At 42.6% G+C, this 26,752-nt stretch overlaps 1 protein-coding gene across 1 annotated transcript in view; it reads left to right on the forward strand.

Moving 5' to 3' along the window:
• Nucleotides 1-3,121: 3,121 nt before the first annotated feature.
• The window catches only part of LOC308300291 (uncharacterized protein), a gene marked incomplete at both ends in the record, with an annotated part of 32,127 nt that continues 8,496 nt past the window's right edge, over nucleotides 3,122-26,752 (forward strand). The window contains 6 exons of the mRNA XM_080744110.1: nucleotides 3,122-3,527; nucleotides 5,802-5,882; nucleotides 7,208-7,253; nucleotides 16,329-16,438; nucleotides 17,096-17,284; nucleotides 21,530-21,598. Coding sequence (XP_080600236.1) covers nucleotides 3,122-3,527; nucleotides 5,802-5,882; nucleotides 7,208-7,253; nucleotides 16,329-16,438; nucleotides 17,096-17,284; nucleotides 21,530-21,598 — 901 coding nt within the window. The remainder of the gene's footprint in view (nucleotides 3,528-5,801; nucleotides 5,883-7,207; nucleotides 7,254-16,328; nucleotides 16,439-17,095; nucleotides 17,285-21,529; nucleotides 21,599-26,752) is intronic.

The raw sequence follows: 26,752 nt of genomic DNA on the forward strand, positions 1-26,752 counted from the left end.
TATACCCATACCTAACACCATACCAAAAACCCTTCACCAAGTGCAGATTTATTATGATTTTTGGAGCTGTGTGCAGCTCCCTATACGTGGCTGTGTGGGTCTGTGTGTGTGTGTGTCTGTCTGTCTGTCTGTCTGTGTGTGTGTCTGTGTGTATGTAGCCTGACTTCGACGCGTAACTAGTGCCGCACCATTTACGCCACTCGCGCAATATATACATCAAAATGTGCGGCTCGGCCGGGAATGGTGTTCTATTACCTTTCGTTCCGATCCGCCTTACCATGCCGACGTAATCGGCAAAAAACGACGCTTAATTGTCCCCATTGACTTATAATGGGACAATGCAAGAAATCACTTTCAAGTATTTTTCTCTCGTAAACCATAGGAGCTACAGTTTCAAACCTCGGAGAGGAGATTCATAATGATTTTAAGAATGAATCGAAAAATAATTACATCACTCGGCCTCATGGTGGCGCTATAACGGCCCACTTTACGTTTTGCCCCGTAACTCTTGAACCGTAGATCGGAAAATTAAAATTCTTTTTTCCCTGGATTCCTTGGGTCAAGACGCATCTCCCCATATAGGCCACGCCCATTTGCGCCAGGATAGATTTTCCGCCATCTTGAATTTTCTCCAAAACACACTTTTTGCTCCTTTTCCTACATATTTTCTTCAAATGTCACAAAAATCGGTACACATGATCTACACACACACACACACACACACACACACACACACACACACACACACACACACAGCTCCACTTCACACGGGTGTGATTTTTACACATTAAAACCCAGTTTATAGGCATTTTCAGCTCCCGGCAGCCATCGTGGACGCCATCTTGAAAATGACGCCTTTCCGGTAGTTATTTTTTCCTAAACTTTTAGTATGTTGTTTATCATACCCAATAGTAACAGAATCCATTGAAAAATCTAATTGATCAATTATTTGGTGTTTCAACGATATACTGACAGATCTACTATTGAATTTATTGCAAACAGACCTCTAGGGGCGAGCCCAACTTGTTTGCGATGGTTTTTGAAAACCTTATACCCATACCTAACACCATACCAAAAACCCTTCACCAAGTGCAGATTTATTATGATTTTTTACACATTAAAACCCAGTTTATAGGCATTTTCAGCTCCCGGCAGCCATTGTGGACGCCATCTTGAAAAATCTCTTTCATCAATTATTTGGGGTTTGAACCATATACTGACGTATCTAATATTTGATTCACTGCAAACAGACCACTAGGGGGTGAGCCCAACTTGTTTGCGATGGTTTTTGAAAACCTTATACCCATACCTAACACTAAAAATCAGAAAGTCTTCACCAAGTGCACCAAATTGATGATTTTTGACCAGTTTGGCCCCAGCTAATTCAAAAACATACATGTAGGCCTACGACTTCAGCCCTAGTATACATTTTGTCCATTAATTTGAAAATAGACGATTTACAAGCACACAATGCCACGAGATGCGACGCAATGTGAGCTTGTATATCTGCTATTTTCAAATGATTTCATTTATTTGTGAGAAAAAAAAGTGAAATGGGACATTCTTCATAATGAGTAGCCTAGGCTACTTTTACTTTTGGTAGGCCTACTTTGAGTAGGCCTACGTTTTGATACCAACAAACACTATCAAATACATTTTTAATTCTGGACTTTTACTTGTAACGGTCAAACTGAGTATTTCTATATTGCAGTGTTGATACTTTTACTTGATTACTTAAGTGTGAGTGCCCTGCTAGAAAAACCAGCACATGTTGTGTTTTGGTGCTGGTCTGTGCTGGTCCCACCATCTAAACCAGCATGAACCAGCACAGACCAGCACCAGCACAAACCAGCGCTTACTGCTGGTCTGTGCTGGTCTGGTCAGGGACCCCCGGGGGACCCCCCTGAGAAGTGGACCAGGTCTTTGCTGGTTTAATTTGCTCTTTGCTCTGGTGCTTGAATCCTGTTCTGTATTTGACCATATTAGATTGTGACATTATTTTTGACATTGTGGGTGTGAGTGGGATTCGAACTTAATACCTCTGGCACTTCAGTCCTGCACTTATCCTCGGCGCCACTGGAACCTGTTAGTTGAAATGGGTGTTTGTCCCTATTTGTATATGACCAGCTTAGACCAGCACAGACCATCACAGACCAGCACCAGCACAGACCAGCAGTAAAACACAACATGTGCTGGTTTGTGCTGGTGCTGGTCTGTGCTGGTTTATGCTGGTTCATGCTGGTCTGTGCTGGACCAGCACCAGCACAGACCAGCAGTAAAACACAACATATGCTGGTTTGTGCTGGTGCTGGTCTGTGCTGGTCTATGCTGGTTCATGCTGGTCTGTGCTGGACCAGCACCAGCACAGACCAGCAGTAAAACACCACATGTGCTGGTTTGTGCTGGTGCTGGTCTGTGCTGGTCTATGCTGGTTCATGCTGGTCTGTGCTGGACCAGCACCAGCACCAGCACAGACCAGCAGTAAAACACAACATGTGCTGGTGCTGGTCTGTGCTGGTCTATGCTGGTTCATGCTGGTCTGTGCTGGTGCTGGTCTATGCTGGACCAGCACCAGCACAGACCAGCAGTAAAAAACAACATGTGCTGGTTTGTGCTGGTGCTGGTCTGTACTGTTCTGTGCTGGTTTATGCTGGTTCATGCTGGTCTGTGCTGGTGCTGGTCTGTGCTGGTGGACCAGCATGGGACCAGCACAGACCAGCACCAGCACCAGCATGAACCAGCATAAACCAGCATAGACCAGCACAGACCAGCATGAAAATTGTGCTGGTCTGTGCTGGTTTTTCTAGCAGGGTGAGCGGTGCTGTGTTTTAGGACGTTGATATATGTGAGCGTTGATATGTGAGCGTTGCTGTGTGAGGACTGGAAGTGCGTGTTTTTATCAACGCTGAACGCTCCTCACACAGCAACGCTCACATAGCAACGCTCCTCACACAGCAACGCTCACATAGCAACGCTCCTCACACAGCACCGCTCACATACGCTCACACGGTCTGCGAGTCTGCAGCTGGGTGTTATTGGCTGGGTGCTTCTCGTTCTCGCGACACACGAGTCGACTGGAAAAGAAAGGTACACTATACACATTACACACATCAACACAGCAATGGAGTCGGGCACATCGGACACGATGGACTCCACATCGGGCACGGTGGACTCGACAACGTGGACACATTACGACGTCCAGGCTCTTATGTGTGTGTGGGGAGAAAGAAGGGTCCAGGTGCAGCTGGAAGCGGCCGCTCCAAACGAAACGGTTTATCTGGAAATCGCCCACCGTCTCTTTGCGTTGGGGGTCGAGCGCACAGGCCAGCAGTGCCGCGAAAAGATGGAGGAGTTGAAGCAGGACTACAAGAAGGCAAAAGACAACGAGGGTCAAAGTGGTGCCGACAGGACGACATGGTTCGACGCGTTGGACGCTATTCTAGATAGAGCAGGGTCCAGTAAGGTGATGGAGTCCGCCACGGTAATGCTGCAAGCTCTAACCGACGACACCATCAGAAAGATACAAGGTGGGTTCAGAGAAAAGTAAACACTACTAGCTCCTTTCTCCCTCCGCTATACAGCTCCGAGACGAGGTTCCTGACAACTGTCATCCACCATCGGAAAGTTGCGGGGAAGCTCCGCCGTCAGGAACACTTCTTACACTTTGTGAACATCGAATCCAAAAAGTAAAGGTTCCATGCCCGTTTCGCAGGTGTTTACTTTCTTAGCGGAGAAGAAAATCTAAGTGGAGCGTTGAAATAAAGAGTTTAAATCGCTGTTTTTGTCACCCTGTGGCCAGTTTTTCCCAATGCAATTTCACGGAAGCAGGAATGCTTACACGTGGTGACTGGCCATTCATTCATCTGTGTACCAGAAATGTTTCGCCACCAAGCGGCTGGGGTGAGAAAACTGGCCACAGGCTCACAAAAACAGCGATTTAAAGTTTAAACTCTTTATTTCAACAGGCCGCTTAGATTTTAGATCTTTACTTTTTAGACAGGATGTTCAGAAAAGGTAGACGAATAAGAAGTGTTCCTGGCTTTCTGATTGTGGATGAGCAGGATGCAGGAACCTCATCTCAGAGCTGTTTAGCGGAGGGAGAGGTTCCGAAAGGAAAACACCAGTGGTGTAATAACAATGTACCTAAGTACAATTTTGAGGTACTTTTACTTTACTTGAGTGTGCTCTATTTCCATTACTTTTACTTCTATATACAGCTCGGATCCAAATACTGTACTTTTACTCCACTACATTTATTTGACTTTAGTTACTAGTTATTTTGTAGATTTATTTTTTTATTTAATACTAAACATATTTTAACCACCAGTCTTAAACTTGTCATGGCCATTTGAAGATGAAGATGCGAGACAGATTGTAGATCTGCTATTTGAAAACTTGTGAAATGGAACATTCTGCAGAATGGGTACTTTCTACTTTTGTACTTTAAGTACATGTTGATACCAATATTTTTATTATAACCATTATCATCTATTTATCATTACGCATTCAGTCGGTTGCACTACATTGGGGGGTTAAATTGACTAGTAATTATTCAGCAGTCCTAAAAGTGCTTCTGTTTGGGAGAGGAAAACATGATAGATGACTCTTTTATTTATAAAGTGAGGGAGATTCCTTCAGCAGCTCTTCCAGTGCACATTACAGATTCCCCCCTCCCCACATGCCATATGAAAGCAGGGAATAATAGCTACAAATTGCCAAATTGGTTGTGCAGTTAAGACCCACAAGTTTTGGAGATGGGGCTTATAGCGTGATGTCTTGCACAGATGCTGTTTGCTCAAGTCTCTACACGGCTCTTAAACTGCCAAGTCCTTGTTCACTGAGCTTTTCACTTGCTGCAAATCGCAACACTACAGTAGATTTGTTTTAATATGTTGAATCTAGGGTTGCAATACCTCCCATAGGCAACCAATGCATCACAACAGTTCTTTTTTGCTATCTGATTGTACAACCTAAAACTCAACAATATTGGGGATGTATGCAAAGCTTGAAGTATCCTCTTTCTATCTGCAAAGTGTTTGTTTCATAAAAAATACACCATAGACAGAGTTACTATCTGTCAGTGATTGAGTGATTTCCCACGACCGCTTCCTAACTCCAGCACACAAAAAATAATCACCTGAACTGCACAGAAAGTAACTCATAATAACATATCTATGGTGGATTTTTATAAAACAAACACTTTGCAGATAGAAAGAGGATGTTTCAAGCTTTCCATACAGCCCCGGTCTATTTGTGAGTTTGATGTTGTTTAATACAATCAGATAGCAAAAAAAAACTGTTTTGATGCATTGGCTGCCTATGGGAGGTATTGCAACCCTAGATTCAACCGATTAAATCTAGTGTTGCAATTTGCGGCTAGCTTTTCACACTTATCCCAGAATTCTCATCCCTGAAGGTGGGGGTCTGAGGGGGCGTTAGGGGGTGTTAGTTAGTTACTTTACTTGACACCAAATCAGTTCCATGACCATGTGGTTTGGAGTCCCGAAATAATGAGCATGCTGTTCTGCACAATATCCTCAGGGTGGAGCAGTGGATCCATGCACTGCACTCTGCTCCCATTCATGCTTTCCTTACATGCAATTACAGTATGTGGGTTAATTTAGAACACAGGTTCTCAACCAGGCTGAGAACCAGTGGTGGAAAAAGTACTCGCATAGTTTACTCAAGTAAAAGTATCAATACTGCAATATAGAATTCCTCTGATAGAAGTAAAAGGTGTTGTTCACGTTGGTCCAAATATTCCCTGCTGGTTTAATTTGACAATGTTTTTCATTTGACAGACGCTGTGACTGCTGCGAGTTCTACTGATGAGGAGACGAGCAGTGACGACACAACGATATCAGTTACTCCACAACAGAACAGTAAGATTTCAACATTAATTGCCACTGGGCATACTGTATGCTGTACTGTAATTATACTACTACATGACTACAGGTGTTGTGGTGGAGAAATTCACTGAATACAAAACTATTCTAACCTTCTGACAAGACAGTTTAAAAGTACAAAAGAAAGATTCAATGATGGCTGTTAATGAAAAGAGAAGGAAGTCCGCACACTGTTTAGACGCTCCAGCGACAACTTTTATTTCAAAGAGGAACAACGTTTCAACCCCAGCGGGTCTTCTTCTTCATAACTGAAGAAGACCCGCTGGGGTTGAAACGTTGTACCTGTAAATATTTTGGAGACTAGCCCTTACCCGTTCAAAGATATGAGCTCCGAAATGATGTGCAGTGTGTGGATTATGGGATGTGCACTGTGCACACAGTATATGAGGGATGGAAAGTAACTTTAACTGGTGCTTGCATGCTAATATGTAGGAGCATCAATGTAAGAAATACCCGTTCCATTTAACGGCTACAGAGATACTGTGTACCGATCTGCATGATTTTGGACAACATCTGTAACAGGGCCAGAACCAGTTATTCAGTCTGGCTGATTGGTGTGACTCATTATTCCATTAAATTGGATTCACTTCTAAAAAGAGCTGGCTAAACAGATTGTTTTAGTTTTTTAGTATTTTTTTTTAATTTTCAGGAGTAATAACTAGATAGCATTTGTCTACCTACCTATGTTATTTTCTCTAGATTAATATTCCAATGCAATTGATGTATTGATGTTGATGCATTGATGTATGTATTACCTTGCTTATTGTAAGTCGCTCTGGATTAAGAGCTTCTGCTAAATGCCTAAATTGTAATTTGACTCAACAGGCAGGTTGAAGGGCGTAGCAGTTAGTTTCACATGTATGGATTAACAATGGGCAGTGTCAACAACATGACAATCTCAAGTGCCTTGAAGGGTTAATATATATGAGCATTGATTATATTCTGACCCTACTTGCTCCCAATGTGCAGGTTGGTGTCTTCCATGGTTTCCTCCACTGTGTGTGTGTGTGTGTGTGTGTGTGTGTGTGTGTGTGTGTGTGTGTGTGTGTGTGTGTGTGTGTGTGTGTGTGTGTGTGTGTGTGTGTGTGTGTGTGTGTGTGTGTGTGTGTGTGTGTGTGTGTGTGTGTGTGTGTGTGTGTGTGTGTGTGCGTGCGTGCGTGCGTGCGTGCGTGCGTGAATGTAATTCACGTGCGCGCGCATGAATGTATGAATGTAATTCACGATCTATGTAAAGCGCTTTAGATAAAAAAACGATATAATGCACCATTTAATGCCAATCACTTTTGTCTTTGTCTCTCAAGGGAAAAGACGTCAGGAGGTTGAGGTTGAAGCCACGTTGAAAGACAGGTACAGTTCAGTGTCTCTAAAACCTTTTTTTCCCCTTAAACTGGAGCGGCCGTAGTTGAGTGGTTAGTGAGCCTGCCTGGGGAGCCAGAGAGCCCCTGGTTGTTCCAGGTACGATTCCCGGGCAGGCCAGCAATGTGTCGATGTGTCCCTGAGCAAGACTCTTAACCCCTAATTTCCCCCTGAGCCTCACATAAGGCTGCTCACTGCTCCTAGTCGTTATAGGAGGGGTATAATGCAGAGGACAAATTTCACGTATGAATGAATAGTTTATTTTTCGGTGCCTTATATCATCACAGAACACAAAAAATCACTTTGTTTGCACACATTTTGAGGGCTCAGAAAAAAGGCATGTGCAAATGTACTGTGACAAAAAAAACACCCACAGGTGTGGGGTCAATATTATTATTATTAATATTATTATTACCTAGCTCAGTTTAGAATGAATATCAGGCTTTCCTCTGCAGTTGAAAGGCTGATACAAGGTTAAAGGAGTAGTTCACACAAAAACTAACCTTTTCCCCCTATCGATGTCGTATTCCTTATAGTCCAGGCAAACTAGCATTTTACGAGAAAGTAATTGTAAAAGATTTTTTTTCTTCACAGACCTTTTCAATAAGGTCTCCAGAACAACATACTAAAAGTCCTAAGAAATCCCAGTTGCGGAAATATGTTTAATTTGGCACCAATCCAAGAAATCCACCCAGGAGGAAAATACCCAGAAAAATATTTTTTCTCTGGGTATTTAAGGAGGATATGAGGGGTCTAACTAGGGGTTTGTCATGATGCCGAATCCATTGCAGGCATTTGTTTTGCACAAAAAACATTCCGTGGGCTAGAAATGGCCTCAGAAAACAATACACATATGGGTGAGTATTCATGTTAGTAGGAGGCCTTAGGGTTTTTTTTCTCGTGCTAATCAGTCTAAAAGTGCAACATTTTGCACAGATGTAGCTCAGGGCATGCTCTAATGATTTAGCTAGGGCGCCCGAGTCGGCGACCTTCGGGGTCACCATAGCACCCACAAAACTCTGACTCATCACTTTTCATCACTAAAGTCGATGGGAGCCCAACTTGATTTGGCCGCTGTGGCGACCCCGAATGTCGCCAACTTTTACAATTGCTTTGTGTTTTGGGTCCAAAATGAGCTAGTTTGCCTGGACTATTAGCCAATAATTCCCTATAGAGCATCGCAGCGGAAGTGGATGCCTGGGGTCACTTTCACTTTCACCATTCATTTTCGCCATAGACTTTTACAAAAATATTTATAACAATTATGTTAAGCCTCGAACCAAGCCATCCAGGATGGAGGTGAATCATGATCATATAACCTTTTTTTCTATGAAAAGAACATTTTGAAAATCGCTAAACAAAGGGTAGTTATTAAATGTAATCTCAAATAATGTAATATTAAAATATGTTTTCACATAGGATCAAAGGTTATATGGTCATGATTCACCTCCATCCTGGATGGCTTGGTTCGAGGCTTAACATAATTGTTATAAATATTTTTGTAAAAGTCTATGGCGAAAATGAATGGTGAAAGTGAAAGTGACCCCAGGCATCGACTTCCGCTGCGATGCTCTATGGAGACACAAAGATCCTCCTCTGTTCCCTATGGAGACACAAAGAGCCTCCTCTGTTCCCTATGGAGACACAAAGAGCCTCCTCTGTTCACTATGGAGACACAAAGAGCCTCCTCAAATTATTGGCTTAGGAATGCAACATGAAGAAAACAGAAAAATATCCATGAATTCAAGTCTCCATGGGGTGAGTATTCAACAGAAAAAAGTGATTTTGTGGGTGAACTATTCCTTTAACGCATTTAGGCCGAGAATTATTGAATGCTTTAACCAGTGAAAAATAGCAGATATACAAGCTCACAGCGCACTGCGAACTTGTAGATCTGCTATTTTTGAAAAGTTGTGAAAATTTGTGCAAATCTTTGAATATATGTATTTTCAAAGCGAACGTTTGTAACTCAAATGTTGCTTCTGGGTGGTCCCTGGAACTAAATATTTTGAGATGGGGGTCCGTGGTCATATAAATAAATATAATTTTGGGGGTTCTTCACATGAAAAGGTTTGAGAACCACTGACATAGTAGTCTGTCAAGAACAGACCAACTGAGCTCCAGATAAATGAAAAGGACCTTTTCTTTGACGATGACTGGCCAGATTGCTGACATAAGCCCATTTTCCACTGGCCCAACTCCACACCACTCCACACCACACCGCCCACTTGTGCCAGGTTTTCCACTACAAGGACCTGGGTAGAGTGGTGTGAAAGTGGTACTAAACAGGGTACTAAAAAGTATCCACTCTAGAGTAGGTCTGAGCTAGGCCAAACAGGGCCAAACACTTCATAATGACTGATCACTCACTGACTTTTCATTTAGACCACCAGGATATAGTTGTAATACATGATAATAGATTATATTGTGTTATAACCACTATTATAATCTATTATGGTGTATTGTAATTATCATAGTAACACATTAATACTTTATAATCTATTATAATCACAGTTATAATCCATTACAGTGCATTATAATTAGGATAGTTGTAATACAAATTTATATTGTATTATAATCATACAAATGTATATTGTATTATAATCACAGTTAACTCTCTCCCAGCCATTTACAATAGGCTTGTGCGCCTATACTGCCAGGAATTTTATTAATTTCCAAGTTAGCTTTAATCTAACCCAACAGGGATCATATTGTTGTTGAATGTAGTACTAGTACTATCCACTAGAGTGTGCCCAACGATAATCTCCTAGAGTCTGGACTAGCGAGTGGACAGCAGTAGACCCATAATGGCGGCGCCCATTGGCGGCCATTATGTCTCCCGGTCCGCCGAACGGGAGCTATAAAACACGATCCGAACGTTGTGCACACGCCATTTACACTCGTTTTTGCTCTTGAGTGACCAATCTGTCAGTCCAGCCATTTTTTTCCGAATGAAAATCGGTCTAGATATGGTAAAGTTTGATAAGAAAAACGTCAACATTCAATGCTGTAAAAAGGCCCATTCTATGTTGGGATGGTGTTTTTTACTGGTGTTTCAGTCCGAGTGTGGGGAAAGGGTGCGTTCGGAAATGCGCACCGGACTGCGCGGGCGTTTATCGTGGGCTTGCCCAGGCCTTACGGCCTGGGCATAAATATAACGATTGCATTCACCACGGCTTCGTAACTCGCGCGGCGCTCCGCCGGCCGCGCGGCCCTGGCCCGCTCTTCGCGGCCACTCGCGCCTGCGGCGCTCGGGGGCGAAGAGCAGGACCAAGGTCCGCTGGCCTTCGCGCCGCTTGCAATGTCGTGGACAATAAAACGAGCGCACCCTTTCATACACTCTGACTGAATCACCAGTAAAAAACACTCTCTCATTCTATGTTATGGCCGAACGACTTCCGGGTTACGTCATCGATGATGTCACTTCCTTCGAATATGTAACTTTAGACTAAAATTAAGCTAGAAAGGTCATTTATAGCTCAAAAAATGTCAAAAAAATACCAAAATGATCAGAAAATGATCCCCAAGGCGATGTTAGGCGATCTGGCTGCCTCACCCTCCTCAAAATGGCGATGGAAGGCGATTTGGCTGTGAACTAGTTAAAAGGGTGAATTTGTTTCTTACCGATAGGGGTATTGTGTAATGGAAAATGTAGATATTTTCATGTGGTGCGGTGTGGTGTGGTGTGGTGTAGTGTGGTGTGGTGCTAAAACTGCAGTCGAAAAGGGGCTATAGAAACATAGGGTTTTTCAAAAAAATCTTAGAAGGATTCAAAAGACACTTATAGAATCGTGTCAAAATTCTAATTTTCATGATTTTTCAAAACTAGCAGATCTACAAGCTCGCAGCGCGGCACTCGGTGCCGTGCTGTGAGCTTGTATATCTGCTATTTTTCAATAGTTAAAGCATACAATAATGATACACAACTAGAAAAATATTGTTCCTTCGAAACAATTGTGGGCTCGCTTCAAGCCGGAAAACAATGGCTATAAAAGTACAAAATGTCAAGATCGCAGGCAGTGCTCTCTTTGACGTTACTGACGTCAAAGATTGGTCCATTTTGTTCCAAAAATGTGTTGTGCAAAAGTTGACCCGCTGGTGGCGCTATAACAGGCCAATGTAAGAAGGGTGGTATCTGTTCCTTGACCTATTGGGAATGTGCTTGCAAGATTTCACGCACATTGCAGGCTGTGTTCATGATTTGAGGTGTTTTTGGCTTTGGCCACTTTATCGCTGCTTGCAGCTATATTTATTATTATTATTATAATTTTTTTTGTGTGTGCACTTCATAGGCATATTAGATAAAGGTCCTTAGATTGTGTGTAGAATGTTTCATGCAAATTTCTAAAAAAATCCTAACGGGTTTAAGCGTTTCACAAACTGCTCAAAATGATATAGCGCCCCCCTTTGGCCAATTGGAGTAAGATTGGTTTTAGTGATATTTGGACTAACACTACATCTTTGCCAAATGCCATGAACATGTTACTTTGCATGTATGATTTAGAGGCAGAAGAATAATTTGCATAAAACTGCAATATTCATTGAATTATTAAAAAAGCATGTTTCAATTTAAAAAAAAAATCAGATCTGACAGATTTTTAGATATTGGTCCAAAGTTCATGTAAAAAAAGTTTTGTGGACGTGATGCGAAAATTCCAGAATAAAAGCGGGTTTAAGCGTTTTACAAACTGCTCAAAATGGCAGAAAATCTAAGGGCGGAGCTTACTTAACAAAGACACAGATGTCTTCCGCTTGAGTCAAAGCACGCGTGTAAGCAAGTTGCATGTCTTCAAACGAAACGAGGCATGACTTATGCCCGTTTAAAGTTTGAATTTTCAAACGCTTCGTATAGCGCCCCCCTTTGGCCGATTTGAATAAAATTGGTTTCAGTGATACTTTGACTAACCCTCTACATCTTTGCCAAATGCCATGAACGTGTAACTTTGCATGTATGATTTAGAGGCTGAAGAATAATTTGCATAAAACTGCAATATTGATTGAATTATAAAAAAATTATATTTCACTTTAAAAGAAATCCGCCGAGACTAGTTTGACCGTATTGGTCCAAAGTTCCTGTGAAAAAAGTTTTGTGCGCGTCACGCAAAAATCCCAGGAGGAGATAGATTTTGACTGTTTTTCATATAATTCCAAATTTTGGGGGATCTAAAGGTCAGAGGTCAAAAGTCAGAGCGTAAAAGTTGTTCGGCATGAGGAGACACATACGTGTATACAGGTTTCATGGCTGTACTTATAACAGAGCATGAGCTCTACCTGTTCAAAGTTCGCACTTTTGAAGGCTTCCTACAGCGCCCCCCTGTGGCCGATTGGAATAAAATTGGTTTCAGTGATACTTTGACTAACCCTCTACATCTTTGCCAAATGCCATGAACGTGTAACTTTGCATGTATGATTTAGAGGCCGAAGAATAATTTGCATAAAACCGCAATATCGATTGAATTATTAAAAAATTATATTTCACTTTAAAAGAAATCCGCCGAGACTAGTTTGACCGTATTGGTCCAAAGTTCATGTGAAAAAGGTTTTGTGCGCGTTATGCAAAAATCCCAGGAGGAGATAGATTTTTACTGTTTTTCATATAATTCAAAATTCTGGGGGATCTAAAGGTCAAAGGTCAAAAGTTAGAGCGTAAAAGTTGTTCGGCATGAGGAGATGCATACGTGTATACAGGTTTCATGGCTGTACCTCAAACACAGCATGAGCTCTATCTGTTCAAAGTTCGCACTTTCGAAGGCTTCCTACAGCGCCACCATTTGGCCGATTGCTGTAAAAAATAATAGCACACTTCGCCACTGTAAGCTGAACACATTGATGTTTTTATTTTCATTTTCTGTCTAAGTATGTAGGAGTAGAAAGGAACCTAAGTTTTGAGGACAACTGTTGACTGCTCTGGTAGATAAATAATGACAATATCTAAAGTGTGCTCGCCTTATAGGCGAGCCCACAATAATGTGTACCCGTTCTAAATGGGGTGTGTATCTATTCAGCATCTAGCATTTGTCAAGACCCGCCCGCAGAAACGCACCGCTTGTTCCGCCTGCCTCATGGTTGTCCAGAATCTGTTTGTTTCTGCTGTGGCACCCAGAATTTGAATGTAATTAGAGAAACGAAAGGACGAGTGTTAAAATGTTTTCATGTACTGCTTTTTTTTTATTGTTTTAGCCATTTTAGAGATTTTGATTTCAGTGGGAGGAGGCATGCGTAGCCTACAAGTGTCTAAATGTGTCCTTTTGACAACACAACACAGATTGTCTGTGGGGTTCATGTCAGGTCAGTAAGCCCAGTAATACCATGGTCACTACACCAGTTACTAGTAGTTTTGGATCTGTGGGCAGGTGTTCTGGCTAAAGGAAATCGGGAACGTTTCGCTGTTAATACATGTCATCTTTTCGACACCCGACTCTAACCCTCGGGTCCGCATCAGTGTGCCGACGGGCCGGTATTCTGACACTAGAACTAACCCTAACCCTAAACTTAACCTCAGTAACCGTACCTCAGTAACTAACCTGCCGACGCTAGTCGGAACAGCGGCCCGTCTGGATAGTGATCGGACCCCCTAACCCTAACCTCTGTGGAGTGAGTCGCTAACCCTCCTGTCGAAATGACGGTCGTTCGAAATGACGGTCGTTCGAAAGAGCGCGATTTCCCCAAGGAAATCATCCCATGAAGCTTGTCAACCTATGGAATCACAGAGTTCTCTAAAATCCCTGGCAATGCATGCACAATGAATCTAGAATATATGAACGTTTAAAAAAAATAAGTATATTACAGAAGAAATTTAACTTTTACACAATATTCAAATTTTTGGGTATAGACTTCTACATGCAGGTGAGATCACACTTGGCGGCGACCACCCATGACTCAAAATCTGATATATACTTGGACAGGGGTGCAATGGATGCTTCACTGTAAGCTGGGACATTTGAATTTATTCATGGGGAATGCACAGGAGAAAAAAAGAGTGACTTTCTTTCAGGACAACATGTGATGATTGTCTCTTTGGGCATGTCCATCATCCTCACCATGACAATAGGATGTTAGACGTTTTCATCTGTTGTTGGTTGTATCTTGGCAAAAATGTTAAGGGTCATTCCCACCGGGCAAGATAGAGATAAAAAATATTATATAACTCAACTTATATTTCCAATGTGGTCCTTTACATTGCGTGGTCCTCTGAGATAAACATGGTTTCATCTACACTCTCCTCAAGACCATCTGTTTGATTGATTGAAGAATTTATTAGGCCTAGCAAAATAATTAGTTGGGTTCCGGTTGGCTGTCATTTTAGGGCTGAGTAGGTAGGGAATTTATTTTATTTTATTTTTTATTTTTATTTTTTTGTGGGCATGATGGGTAGCAAGGAATTTTATTTTATTTCCTCATGGGAAGGATGGGTAGGTAGTTTTTTTTTTTTTTTTTTTAATTTACAGTTTTAATTAATCATTTAAAACAGCAATTTTGAATTACATTTTAATGTTTAATTTACAGTTTTAATGAATTATACAAATGAAAACATATTTCAATGTCTTCTCTTATTCTGAAGAGATTAAGAAGTCGACCACCGTCTGGAAGTATAATTGCATTACGAAATCGACCACCATCTGGAAGTCTTATTGCTGCTAGGCAACATATCTTATTCTGAAGAGATTGGCCACCGGAAGTGTTAGATTTTCCAGCTTAGATTTGACAAAGGAACACAGCTTGGCGAGCGAGCGAGCAGTGATAGTCGCAGACGCACCGTAACCCAGGCAGAGAGACACATGGGGGTCCGCAACACAAGCACTGTTGCCGCGCAGTCTTTCAGAGGAATGCCACGCTGTCATAAATGTTTAGTCTCCATAACACGTCTCTCTGTGGCTGTGCAGGGCTGAGCTGTACTGGTGTCTGAGCTGCTAATGTTGTTAGCATCGCTGCCACTTGTTGACTGAGCGCCACTCAGTCTGTCCCCCGATTGTGTGTGCGCGTGTGTGTCTGTTTGGAGGAATACACGTTGTCACGTAAACTCACATTAGTTTAGCCTCGGGAACCGGGGACAGGTCCTGACTTCGCGAGTGTGGTCGCAGCAAATATATTTTTTGTAAGACGTTTTTGATCCACTCGGTCGGATTTTGACTTAATTTTATTAATTTTTTTATTTTCACTCCAAATGCCAATAAAATCATCTGGGTCGCACGTATTTAATAGGGTCGGTCGCCTACCGGAACCCAACTAATTATTTTGCTAGGCCTTAGAAGTTTGCAATTGAAAAAAGTACAGTTTCATGACAGTACAAATCACTGGTACAAGGTCAACTAAAAGGAGATCCTAGAAAGCCGAGGCTTATTTCCACAGGAACCACACTTTAAGTATCTCATATAACATTGAAAGACAGACGGATAGAACATAGTACTTTATCTAGGATAATATCAGTTTCAAAAGCATAACATCAAATACAAAGGCAGAAAAAAAAGAAAGGGGGGGGGGGGGCATGGGGGCTTAGTCTATTTACAAGTCACGGGTAGCAGTTGTCTGAAGGTGACTTTTCATACCAATTTTGAAGGAGGCTAGGGATTTGCTCTCCTTTGAGGCTTGTGGAAGGGCGTTCCACATGTTGATGGTATAGCAGGAGAACGAGTTAGAGCCTTGTTTAGTGTTAAATCTACATGGTTGATGATTAGTGGAGCTGCCTCTGGTGTTGTGATCGTGAACATCCTTGACCTTTAAGAAGTAGTTTGCCAGGTACATGGGTATCTTGGAGGTGTAGTGAATCTTGTACACCAGGCCCATTGCAAGATGCTGTACTCTGTCAGCTACTTTGAGCCACCCCACGCTTTCGTGGTGATGATCGGTAAGGGTCTGTACGGGTCAGCAGTGACAGGGACTGTATGTGTGATTGGCATAAATACTCAATTCTGTAAAACTAAATGACTCAATACTATCAAAACACAATGTCACCATCTGTGTTCTAAATGTTACTGTGTGTGTGTGTGTGTGTGTGTGTGTGTGTGTGTGTGTGTGTGTGTGTGTGTGTGTGTGTGTGTGTGTGTGTGTGTGTGCGTGTGCGCACAGCAACACGGACGACAACTTCTTCATGGAGTGTGACACGGAGGAGTTCGACCCATGGCGTGCTGATGATGATGATGATGCAGCGGATGTTGACTGGAAGTTCCAGGGTGATGGTGAGTACGCTGTCACTGACCGACCTTATGCCGGTTGAGTGGCAGCTGGAGCGGGGTTGGGGCGACGATCGTTATTATCGTTTATGGTGATCAGGGCATTAACGACTTGTGTTTTTTTTACAAGTCGACTCAACTCGGTAAAATGTTGAGTGAAATCGTCTTTATTGTTTGATGACGTCATCACCAAACGATGGGGGGAGGGGGGAGGAACGGGGAACAAAACACGCAACACGCATCCGAAAAATGATTTGCTGTACCTCTGGACTTCATAGAATAGCCTAAAGCTGTTTTGATGTTAATATTATAGATTAGTTAATTAATGACTGGGTGAAAACTTCCTGTGCTAGTGTGCTTCATTCCATTGACAAAACACAGTTGGAAAAGGAGAGAATCCTGTCCTTGACAATAAGCAATCCTACTGTCTGAATGCTGTACATACACACGCACACACAGAGCAAAAATAATGATAAAAAAAATAAAACAATTTCTTTCCCCTCAACTTTCCTTGGTGGGAGTCTACTTGTGTAACAAAGTCGACTTGTCGACCGCGGTTTGCTATACAGCTCTGACCACTAGTTGAGCAACTTACACAGTATAGCTTTAATTTACTTCACTAAAAGGAGCTGGCTAAACGGATTGTGTTGTACATCCCAACAGAACACTGTTCAGACGCTGACACAGAGTTGGACTCGGGTGATGAATGGCGCCCGAGTAGGGAGGACATCGGGAGCAGATCTAATTCTCCATTCCAAAGAAGTTCTTCTCCATTCCAAAGAAGTCCTTCTCCATTCCAAAGAAGTCCTTCTCCATTCCAAAGAAGTCCTTCTCCATTCCAAAGTGACAGTGGTAAGAAGACGTACATTTTTATCATGGTTTGAGATTAAATGATGCATGTGATATACAGTATTTGATGATGATGCAGCCTATGACCATAGATGTATGGTAACTAGGGATGCGGAGATATACCGGTACAGATCGTAATCGCGATACAAACGTGCGCGATACGAGTGAATCGGTTCATTCAGTGTGTACCGGTACAATAGACGGCTGAAATCGTGATGGATCGTACCGTGAGTGTCTGGATCGGTAAATTCCGCGGTTGTATCGGTTCTTCCATATAGTATTTCATTCTATCCTGTGTTTCCGAGGCGCCATGAATGCACCATCATCAGCCGTTCAGCCCCCTCCCCAAAAGCCAGTCTTTAACGCGAGCTGCGACTCGGACAGACGGACAACATCTGCACTCTGTCTGCATGCTAACAACCAGGGAGACAGACAGTGCAGCGAAATGCGAGTGAATCAACACAGACGAACTACCAGCCCCACGGGTTAAAAAGATGCACGATTAGTAGTACAGTACTTAGCTTTATAACATCCAAGTCCGCTGCGCTGATTGTTGTCACAGAGTAGCACAGGCTGAGTGATACGTAATCAACAGCCATTTCTTAGCGAATCTCCGACGGACAATTGATTGAGATCATCTTCTGCGCTATATTAACTGCACACACACAAAAACAATGTTGCTGGGTGTTGTAGGACTACTGCTTGCGTTTAAAACAAAGTATTTGTCACTGTTCTACAACTTTCCTGTTGATGCAAGCAACTCTCTCACTTTCTCTGCTGCTAGTTCTGCTCTGGGAAAGAAGCCTAATTTATACATCGCAGTACAAGGGTGTCGCACCTAAAATAGCAGACCTACAAGCTCACAATGCGTCGTGGATGCGACGCGCTGTGAGCTTGTAGGTCTGTTTTAAAACATTTTGGCTATAAAAATTGCATAATCCTGGATTAAATTTAATATAATATAATATAATATAATATAATTAGGGCTGGGATGCGATTAAACATTTTAATCTAATTAATTACAGGCTCTGTGATTAATTAATCACAATTAATCACATTTTAATCGCACATCGATATTTTACCTGAGAAGCATTTGTTTTTTTCAAGTAAAACACATTTTGTCGAGTGAATCAACAAGTGAGTTTTTTTAAATCAAAATTTCGCATCCACTGGGCCAAGCAAAGCGCTCTGATCGGCTACTTCTCCCTTTGCGTTTGTTGTCTATTGGTTGGTGCATCGCTATGATCGGTATGCCCGAAACTGAAGGTTCTGTGGTGCAAAAACTAAGTGCGATTAAAATGCATACATTTTTTTAATCAAGTTAATTTTCTGTAATTAATTAATCGCAATTAATCAGTTAAAGTCCCAGCCTTAAATATAATATAATATAATATAATATACAAACCAGGGAGGGACTTTATTGTTTTTCAGGTCAAGGACCCCTTAGCTCAGACAGAGATCAAGCAGGGACCCTCGCTGTAGGCTACTGTAATTACCCTGGATTGGGGTCCCTGACCCCCAGTTGAACACATATACTGACATAGGCCTTCTATATGATTAGTTATCAAACAATTCTACAATAGCCAGCAGCTTTGTGTTCTCCCAGAATACTATATGTTGGGTTGTTAGACAGAGCCTACTACAGTGAAACAATAAATTGCCTTGAATTTAACTTTCATACATTTTTAGTCGCTATGTTTTGTACATTTTGGGATGTGGGCTTGAATCGTGGTGAATCAAGAATCGTATCGCATCGTATCGGGAACGGGCGTGAATCGTGATGTATCATATAGGCAGGATTTCAATGTATCGCAATTATATCGTATCGCTGGCAGTGTATCGAGGTGCGTATTGTATTGCCTCAGTGGTCGAGATTCGCATCCCTAATGGTAACTATACCAGTAAGACACCTAAGGGCTTGGCCATCTGACTAGTGATTTATATCTGACCAGTTACCCATATATGGAGACCCCTGGTACCCATAGATATTCACAAGGGATTTGGTTCCCTTGACAGCGTGAGAGTCAGCGGGATGTCAGAGCGGCAAACCCAAAGACAGTAAAAAACTGGTCGCAATAACTGCATTCTATGTATTACATACGGTATATTTCCAAATGACCCTAACCTGGGGGCAAAGAGCCTCCAGGCACCAAATACCTGCCGGGGGTCTTGACACCACCATTCAAATGGATGTAAATAAGTATTGCAAATAGCCGCCCGGTTCGTTTAACTGGCAGGGGTTCCATTTTCTTTTTACAAATTAAAGGCCCAGGCTACTATTGGGAAAAATAATGTGTGCTTAATGCTAAACACCTACATTGTAAATTGATTTGGTGTTGTGTACCGTAATTGCCGGACTATAAGCAGCGGATTTTTTCCCATGTTTTGAACCCTGCGGCTTATACAAAGGTGCGGCTTATATAACGATTTTAAAGCTAACAGGCTGTTAGTTCGTATTACAATGGTCTTTAAAAAGGATTTATATATAAATGTATACAGCTAATGGCAACCAGGGGCGCTCTAGCGGGAAGCAGGAGGGACACCTGCGGCTTATAGTCAGGTGCAGCTTATATATGTAAACTAAGGGTGGGGAAGTTAACGCGATATTAACTAATTAACGCAAAATCCTTTTATCGACGATAATATTTTTAACGCGCGATTAACGCGGTGATTTTTGCCCCCGGGTGCAGTGAGTTTTGAGCCTCGGTGCACCCCGTAGTCAGGAAGCGAATGCAGCCTCAGAGACACGCAGTCGTAAACAAGACAGTCACACAGACAGTCAGAGCGGTGGAGGTTTTGGAACACAGGCAGGGGCAGACACAGACAGACAACCACGGTTGCACTCATTGGAGACTATTGGACTTCACTCAGTAATCACAGTTCTCTCTAGAACACAGCACATTATTTTGACGGGGAGTGGAGGCTTCTGTTGCATGGGCTGACTGTTATGAAGACGTTAGCTTCACATTAGCTTCAGACGTAGCCTACTAGCCTACTAGCCCTGGAACTTGTCTGTGCTTGTCTGCCCCAAAGCCTCCACCATGCGTGTAGCCGGAGAGTGTATCATTGACAAATAATGTCAGCAAACTGCTGATCACTGACAGTGCACACAACATGATCGCAGGGGCCAGGGAACTGGATGGGCATAATGCCTTGTGCCACACATCTTCAGCGAGCTATAGCCTATAATCTCCAAGCAATACCACCGCAATTTGTGGCGTCACGTTAATGTTAATGTATTGTTAATCTAAGGCTACCAACGAGCCATCACAGTGTCTACATAATAACAGGGTTTATCAACGTGAACTAGGGGTGCCATAATCGTAACACCAGTCCAGGGTGCGGTGCCTCAGAATACTTTGATAATGTTTCAAATGTAGCCTATCAATATTACTTCAGTTAAACCTAGAGCCTCTATGCTTTGTAAAAGGCTGCACTGTACTTGAGTAATTTTTCCATACACAAACTCTTCACAAAATAATAGATTACAAGCTCACAACGCATCTTATGTGAGCTTGTAGATCGGCTATTTTTGGTGAATGTTCCACGCAGAATAGGGATGCTGTGGTTAAAGTGTTTAAATGCCAAGTAAAAAGTTAATTTATTTCTAATCTGTCCTAATGGAAACGCACATTTTGCCCCAGAATACTTTGATAATATTTAAAATGTAGCCTATCAATATTACTTCAGTTAAACCTAGAGCCTCTATGCTTTGTAAAACGCTGCACTGTACTTGAGTAATTTTTCCATACACAAACTCTTCACAAAATAAAAGATTAAAAGCTCACAACGCATCTTATTGTGAGCTTGTAGATCAGCTATTTTTGGTGAATGTTCCCCCCAGAATAGGGATGATGTGGTTAAAGTGATTAAATATATAAAAGTTAATTTAAATCTGTCCTAATGGAAACATTTTCTCGAATATTCTGGACAGTAAGCCTATTTGTCATATAGAATTTGAATAAACTAGGTATTTGTCTACCTCCCATGTTGATATGAGTATTATATATCTGTTTAAGGTAGTTTTAGAACAGATAAAAAATATGCGATTAATTTGCGATTAATCGTGATTAATTATGGACAATCGTGCGATTAATTCGATTAAATATTTTAATCGATCCCCAGCCCTAATGTAAACATTTGTTATTTGTTTCTAAATGTAGCTGGTGCGGCTTATATTCAGGTGCGGCTTATAGTCCAGCAATTACTACATATTTACCAACTGCTAACATTTTACTGTGATTTCAGAGACAGACATAGAATCAGCACAGCCAGCGTCTAGCACCAGATTACCATCTGTTGGCAGTAAAAATGGAGGTAAGAGCAAAAGACGTCTTTCTACTGATACATTTTCACAACAATAGCCAGCCATGCATTGTTGCATACAATAACTCGGTGAATGGAGTGAATTATGTACTACCTGATTGTCAGGAAGTCAAACAAGTGGACAAATACAGGTATATCCCAAAGAGAACTTTAATATTGTGTAAAAGTTATTTTTCTTTTGAAATATACATATTGTTTTAAACTTTCATATATTCTAGATTGTGCATGCAGTGAAATATTCAAAACCTTGTTTTGTTTAAATTTGGATTTTTTTTATGGCATACAGCTGATGAAAATCTAAAATCCATATCTCAAAATATCAGAATATTCACTTCTATTTACCATTAAGACTCCCTAATCGGGAGATAAGCGGTCGCTTATCTCCACAAATAGGGCAAAAATTTGTTTTTCCAAAATCTTCCTGATGGTGGCGTTAGATGGGACAGATGCGTTTTGATTACATGACTGTAGAGATACTGTGCGATTTGCGTGACTTTAGGGCAAAATCTGTAGGAGCAGTGTCAGAAAATGTGTTTTTAAAAATCGGCCTGAAGGTGGCGCTATATGGGACAGATTCATGTTGATGAGATGAGTGTAGACATACTGTGTTGCAATTTGCGTGATTTTAGGGCAACAATTGTAGGAGCAGTGGCCAAAAATGTGTTTTAAAAATCGGCCTGAAGGTGGCGCAATATGGGACAGATCAAAGTTGATGAAATGAGTGTAGACCTACTGTGTACCGATTTGCGTGATTTTAGGGCAAAAGTTTTAGGAGCAGTGTTCAAAAATGTGTTTTGCAAGAATCGGCCTCATGGTGGCGCTAGAAGAGGGCCATGTGAGAAATGAGGGGTGAGGTCTCTGCGCCGCCTTGGCGGAAGAATAGGTACCGGCCCCGGCTCTCCCGGACTCTCCTAGCCCGAGTTACGGCATTTTATGTGAGCTGCAGTGGAGGGGGTCCTCCACTGGGGGCGTCACCACTTTTGCACCCGTTCTGGAGCACCAGGAGTCGGTGGTCCCCGGGAATTCCCCGTGAGCAGCCCCGTTGGGGTGGTAATTTGGTCATTTTTGCACATTTGGTCATTTTTTACACCTGGGGGTCCCCGAGGGACCTGGGGGTCCCTGGAGCTCCGGGGAGGTTGTAGTTTGGCAGGTAAGGAGTGTGTGTGCAAAATTTGGCATGGATCGGGGCAACGGTTGCGGAGATATGAGCAGGGCAAAAGTGTGACGTGTGACAGACTGACTGACGGACGGAGGGACTGACAGCCGGTGGAGGTTTGGATAGTATAGGAGTGCAAATAACTGCGACCTACGGTCGCAATAATACAGAAATGTCAAACTTCTGAAAGGTTATGTTAATGCAGTGGTTCTCAAACTGTGGTGTGTGTACCACTGGCATAGCCTCGCAACAGCCAGACTCAGTCCTCCGTAGACAATGCATTACGCAATGACGTAGTTACTATACTTTGACTGACAGGTCCAGTCAGTAGTCATCAGCGCATCAAAACATCGTCGGGAGAACATCAAATACGTCTTTTCCAGACAGAAATTCCAAAGGTGCAAACTGTTGTTCGTTTTTAAGTTATGAGATGCCGTTGATTTCAGATAAAACTTCGCTTAATGCAGCTTTTATTTGCGATTTGTGAACTCGCATCGGACATGGGGTCCGCCATGTTTGTTGTCAAAATGCGAGAGCTTTAGCAGCCGCTCGACCAATCAGGAGCGGTGTGAGGCGGGTTCGCTCGAAATGCAGCCTTTTGATTGGAAATTGAGAACCAAATTCTAATAAAGAGACTCGATGGGAGGGACACCAGACCGAGAAAGGAAGCACATTGGTGATGACGTAACTCGGGATGGCTTGCGAGGCTACCACTGGCAGTGATGGAAAAATGTAGTAAGCTAAGCTACAAGCTACTCTTGATGAAATATAGCTTAAGCTACAACAAAGCTACCCACAGAAAATGTAGCAAAGCAAGCTACAATCTACACGGCAAAAGTAGCTAACTACAACTTTTTTTTTTTTTTTATCAACTTTATGATCAAGTGCAACTTTCCATCAAACAAATAGGCAGGCAAAAAATGCTCAGTTCAATTGATTATTATAAAACTATAAACAAGCCCTCATGTCTGGCTTTTCGTGTCATGACTGTCATCCTTTCATTTACCTTTTAAATTAAATGTGTACCTTTTCAGGCTGTGACCCCCCCAAAAAATCCTATTTGAACTGGGGGCAATTAGGAGTTGAGGCATTACATTTAGTTTCACTCTGTTCCACCGATAAATATTGTCGATAATATTTGGTCTTTTATTTATATTTTTTTAGGTATTAAAAATGTCTAAAAGGTCCTTAAATTGCCACTTCACTGTCATTAGTTAGCTGTGGACAAAAGAGTGCTCTGACTTGTGTGCAGTCGCTGCAGCCAGTGATGGACAGTAATTGAGTAAATGAACTTGAGTACTTTTACTTTTATTTGTACTTTAAGTAGCCTATTTTAAAAAGCATGTAGGTACCGGTATGTACTCTTGAATACTTAAGTACATTTAAAAGCAAGATTTTTTTTTACTCTTAGGCTACTTGTAACATTATGACTGAGCTACTTTTAGTGTGGACAGGAGTAAATGTTACAGGAGTACTCTGTACTCTTACTCAAGTATTTGGGTAGAGTATTTGAGTACTCGCGGGGTGGAGTTTATGCTCCACCCCGCGAGATCTACAAGCTCACACAGTTAGCATTTGCAACGTGATATGAGCTTGTATGTCAGTTGTTCACCATTTCGTTACGGTAGAGGTGGGACGTCCGCGAACGAATCGAATCTTTTGAACGGCTCTTTGAAGTGAACGATGGGATCCCGTTCGCGCAGTAGAGAGCGCTAAGTAGAGAGCGCATAGTGAGACAGATCCTTGGCTCGGTCTCACTTCAAAGAGCCATACATCCCTCGCTTTAGTCGCTTACTCGCTTCCCAGCAGAAAGCCTGGTGAGGCGAGGTTACTCACTTCTCTAACACACAGAGGAGCTTCATTGAATGAAGTGAAAGCGGCGCTGCGCAGAACAACACGTTTGGGGATCTGTTGGGAATTCTTTTCCTCACAAACTTTATTTAGCAGTAATTTTTCGCCGGGATAGTAACGTGTAGCGTTTGTTGTACGCTACGTCACTACTGGGGTCTAAAAATAGCTACGCTACGCTAAAAGCTATTTGGTTCAAAAGGAGCGGCGCTACCATGACGCTACTGAAAAATGTAGTTAAGCTATGTAGCGTCGCTACTTGTAGCTCGCTACTGCCCATCACTGACCACTGGTGGTACTTTTCCCAATAATACGAAAAAAGTGGAGTGGAATATTTACATTATAATAGGCTTCAAGATTCAAGATTAATTTATTTGGTCCCGAAGGAAATTTGTCTTGGACATGCAGGCTGCTACATAACATACAACAGGACAAGACAGACAGAAAGTAAATTACAACGAAGTGTGCACAACACACAGTGCTGACATACAGGTCAAGTGCATACATTACATTACATTACACTATGGAGTGATCACACCCTACTAACGGCCTGAGTTTAGCAGAGTAACGGATATGGGAATGAATGAGTATTTGTATCTGTTCAGATTTATTTTCTTGTTTTTAACTGGGACTCTATAACGTCTACCCGAGGGTAGCAGTAGGCTACAGGTAGTAGCGAAATTAAGCCACGCGTTTCTAATACGGCGATGTGAGGCGGGACTACGGCTGATATGACGTAATCGCTGTAGCGATCAAAATGGTTAAGCAAAGCCTTGGCGGCGACGGGTTCCCACCCCTTTCACTGAACGCTTTGGTTCCCATGGCAACGCGTACACGCAGCAGACGGAGTAGGCGCTACGTGGGAAGGGACCTTCTGCCGTAGGAGAGGCGGCCGCGGCGACGTCAGGTTTATATATCGAGCGTGGATCATTTCCGATTACCGCTGTCATCTGCCGTTGCCGTAGCAAGCTTAAACTCGCTAGTTCTTCTGACGAAGCAAAGTACCATCAGTTATTATGGTGGTACTTTGTTAATGTGTGCACCAGTGTTGTACCCGAACGCGTTCAATGAACGATCGTTCACGAACGCGTTCATATTTTGGGCGAACGTGAACTGAACGCGCTTTGTTTCCGCTTGATGAACGCTATTGTCGAACGCGTTCATTCTGACGTCCATGAACGGCGCTTGTCGGCTAGTTCGCTTGTTGGTCCACGGTCTTCTGTCCTCACGTCTTTCTTTTCATTCACATTTCACATTCTGCTCCAATAACACCCAGCTGCAGACTTGAAGCCTCGCGAAAGTTGATATGTGAGCGGACTGAGTGCCTCGGTGCACTCACTGCGCTGGTTCTGGGTGCTTCTCTTCCTCGTTACGTCTCGTAAAGTAAAGCCTGACTACTTCGCCGTATGACGTTTGTTGCATGCCGAAAATAGCTGTTCTGCAAGCTCACAACGCGTCACATCCACAAGACAACGTGAGCTTGTAGAGCAGCTATTTTCGCTTAAACATGCAGATGGGCACAACGTTTAGAAACCTCTGACTTAACAACAAGCCCCTTTTCGACTGCGGACTACAGCCTTACTTTGGCGACGCGGAGGGGAGATCTCTTCCATTCGTTTACGTGCGGCGAAGCAGGGAAAGGAGCGATAGAGAAGCGGCGCCCGAACATGATTGAGACCGCGATCCACGAACAGAGACAAAGACCAGCCATGTTGTTTGAGCTTCTTGTAGAGTTTCAACAATGTGGAGGGTAGGAGTGGCTCTTGAGCCAACCATCCATCCAGAATGTAAGTCTGATTGGCTGATTGGACCAATTAGGAAGTCCGAGCAAGTACGGCCAGGCTGAGAAGGTGTTAAGTTGGATGAAATACGCTAATTGCTGTGTGTGGTGTGCGAGATAAAGGGTCACTTCCTGTTTGGTGAGGGGCACTTCCTGTTTGGCGAAATAGGCCCCAATTAAGGTTAATGACTCTTAATCAAGTCATTTCACACCACCCACGTGGGCACGAAACAACCCCTTAAAATCGCTAGTTTTGTCAGCCGGTCTTATGTTTACAAGCCTGGAAGTTGCAGCCGGAATGGCAGCATTAGCGCCCCCTCTGGTCGAATTTCCAGGCAGAAAGCCTGGTGGGCGAGGTTAG

The sequence above is a fragment of the Nannobrachium achirus genome (genome assembly GCF_963921795.1).
Source record: "Nannobrachium achirus genome assembly, chromosome: 2".
Lineage (NCBI taxonomy): Eukaryota > Metazoa > Chordata > Actinopteri > Myctophiformes > Myctophidae > Nannobrachium > Nannobrachium achirus.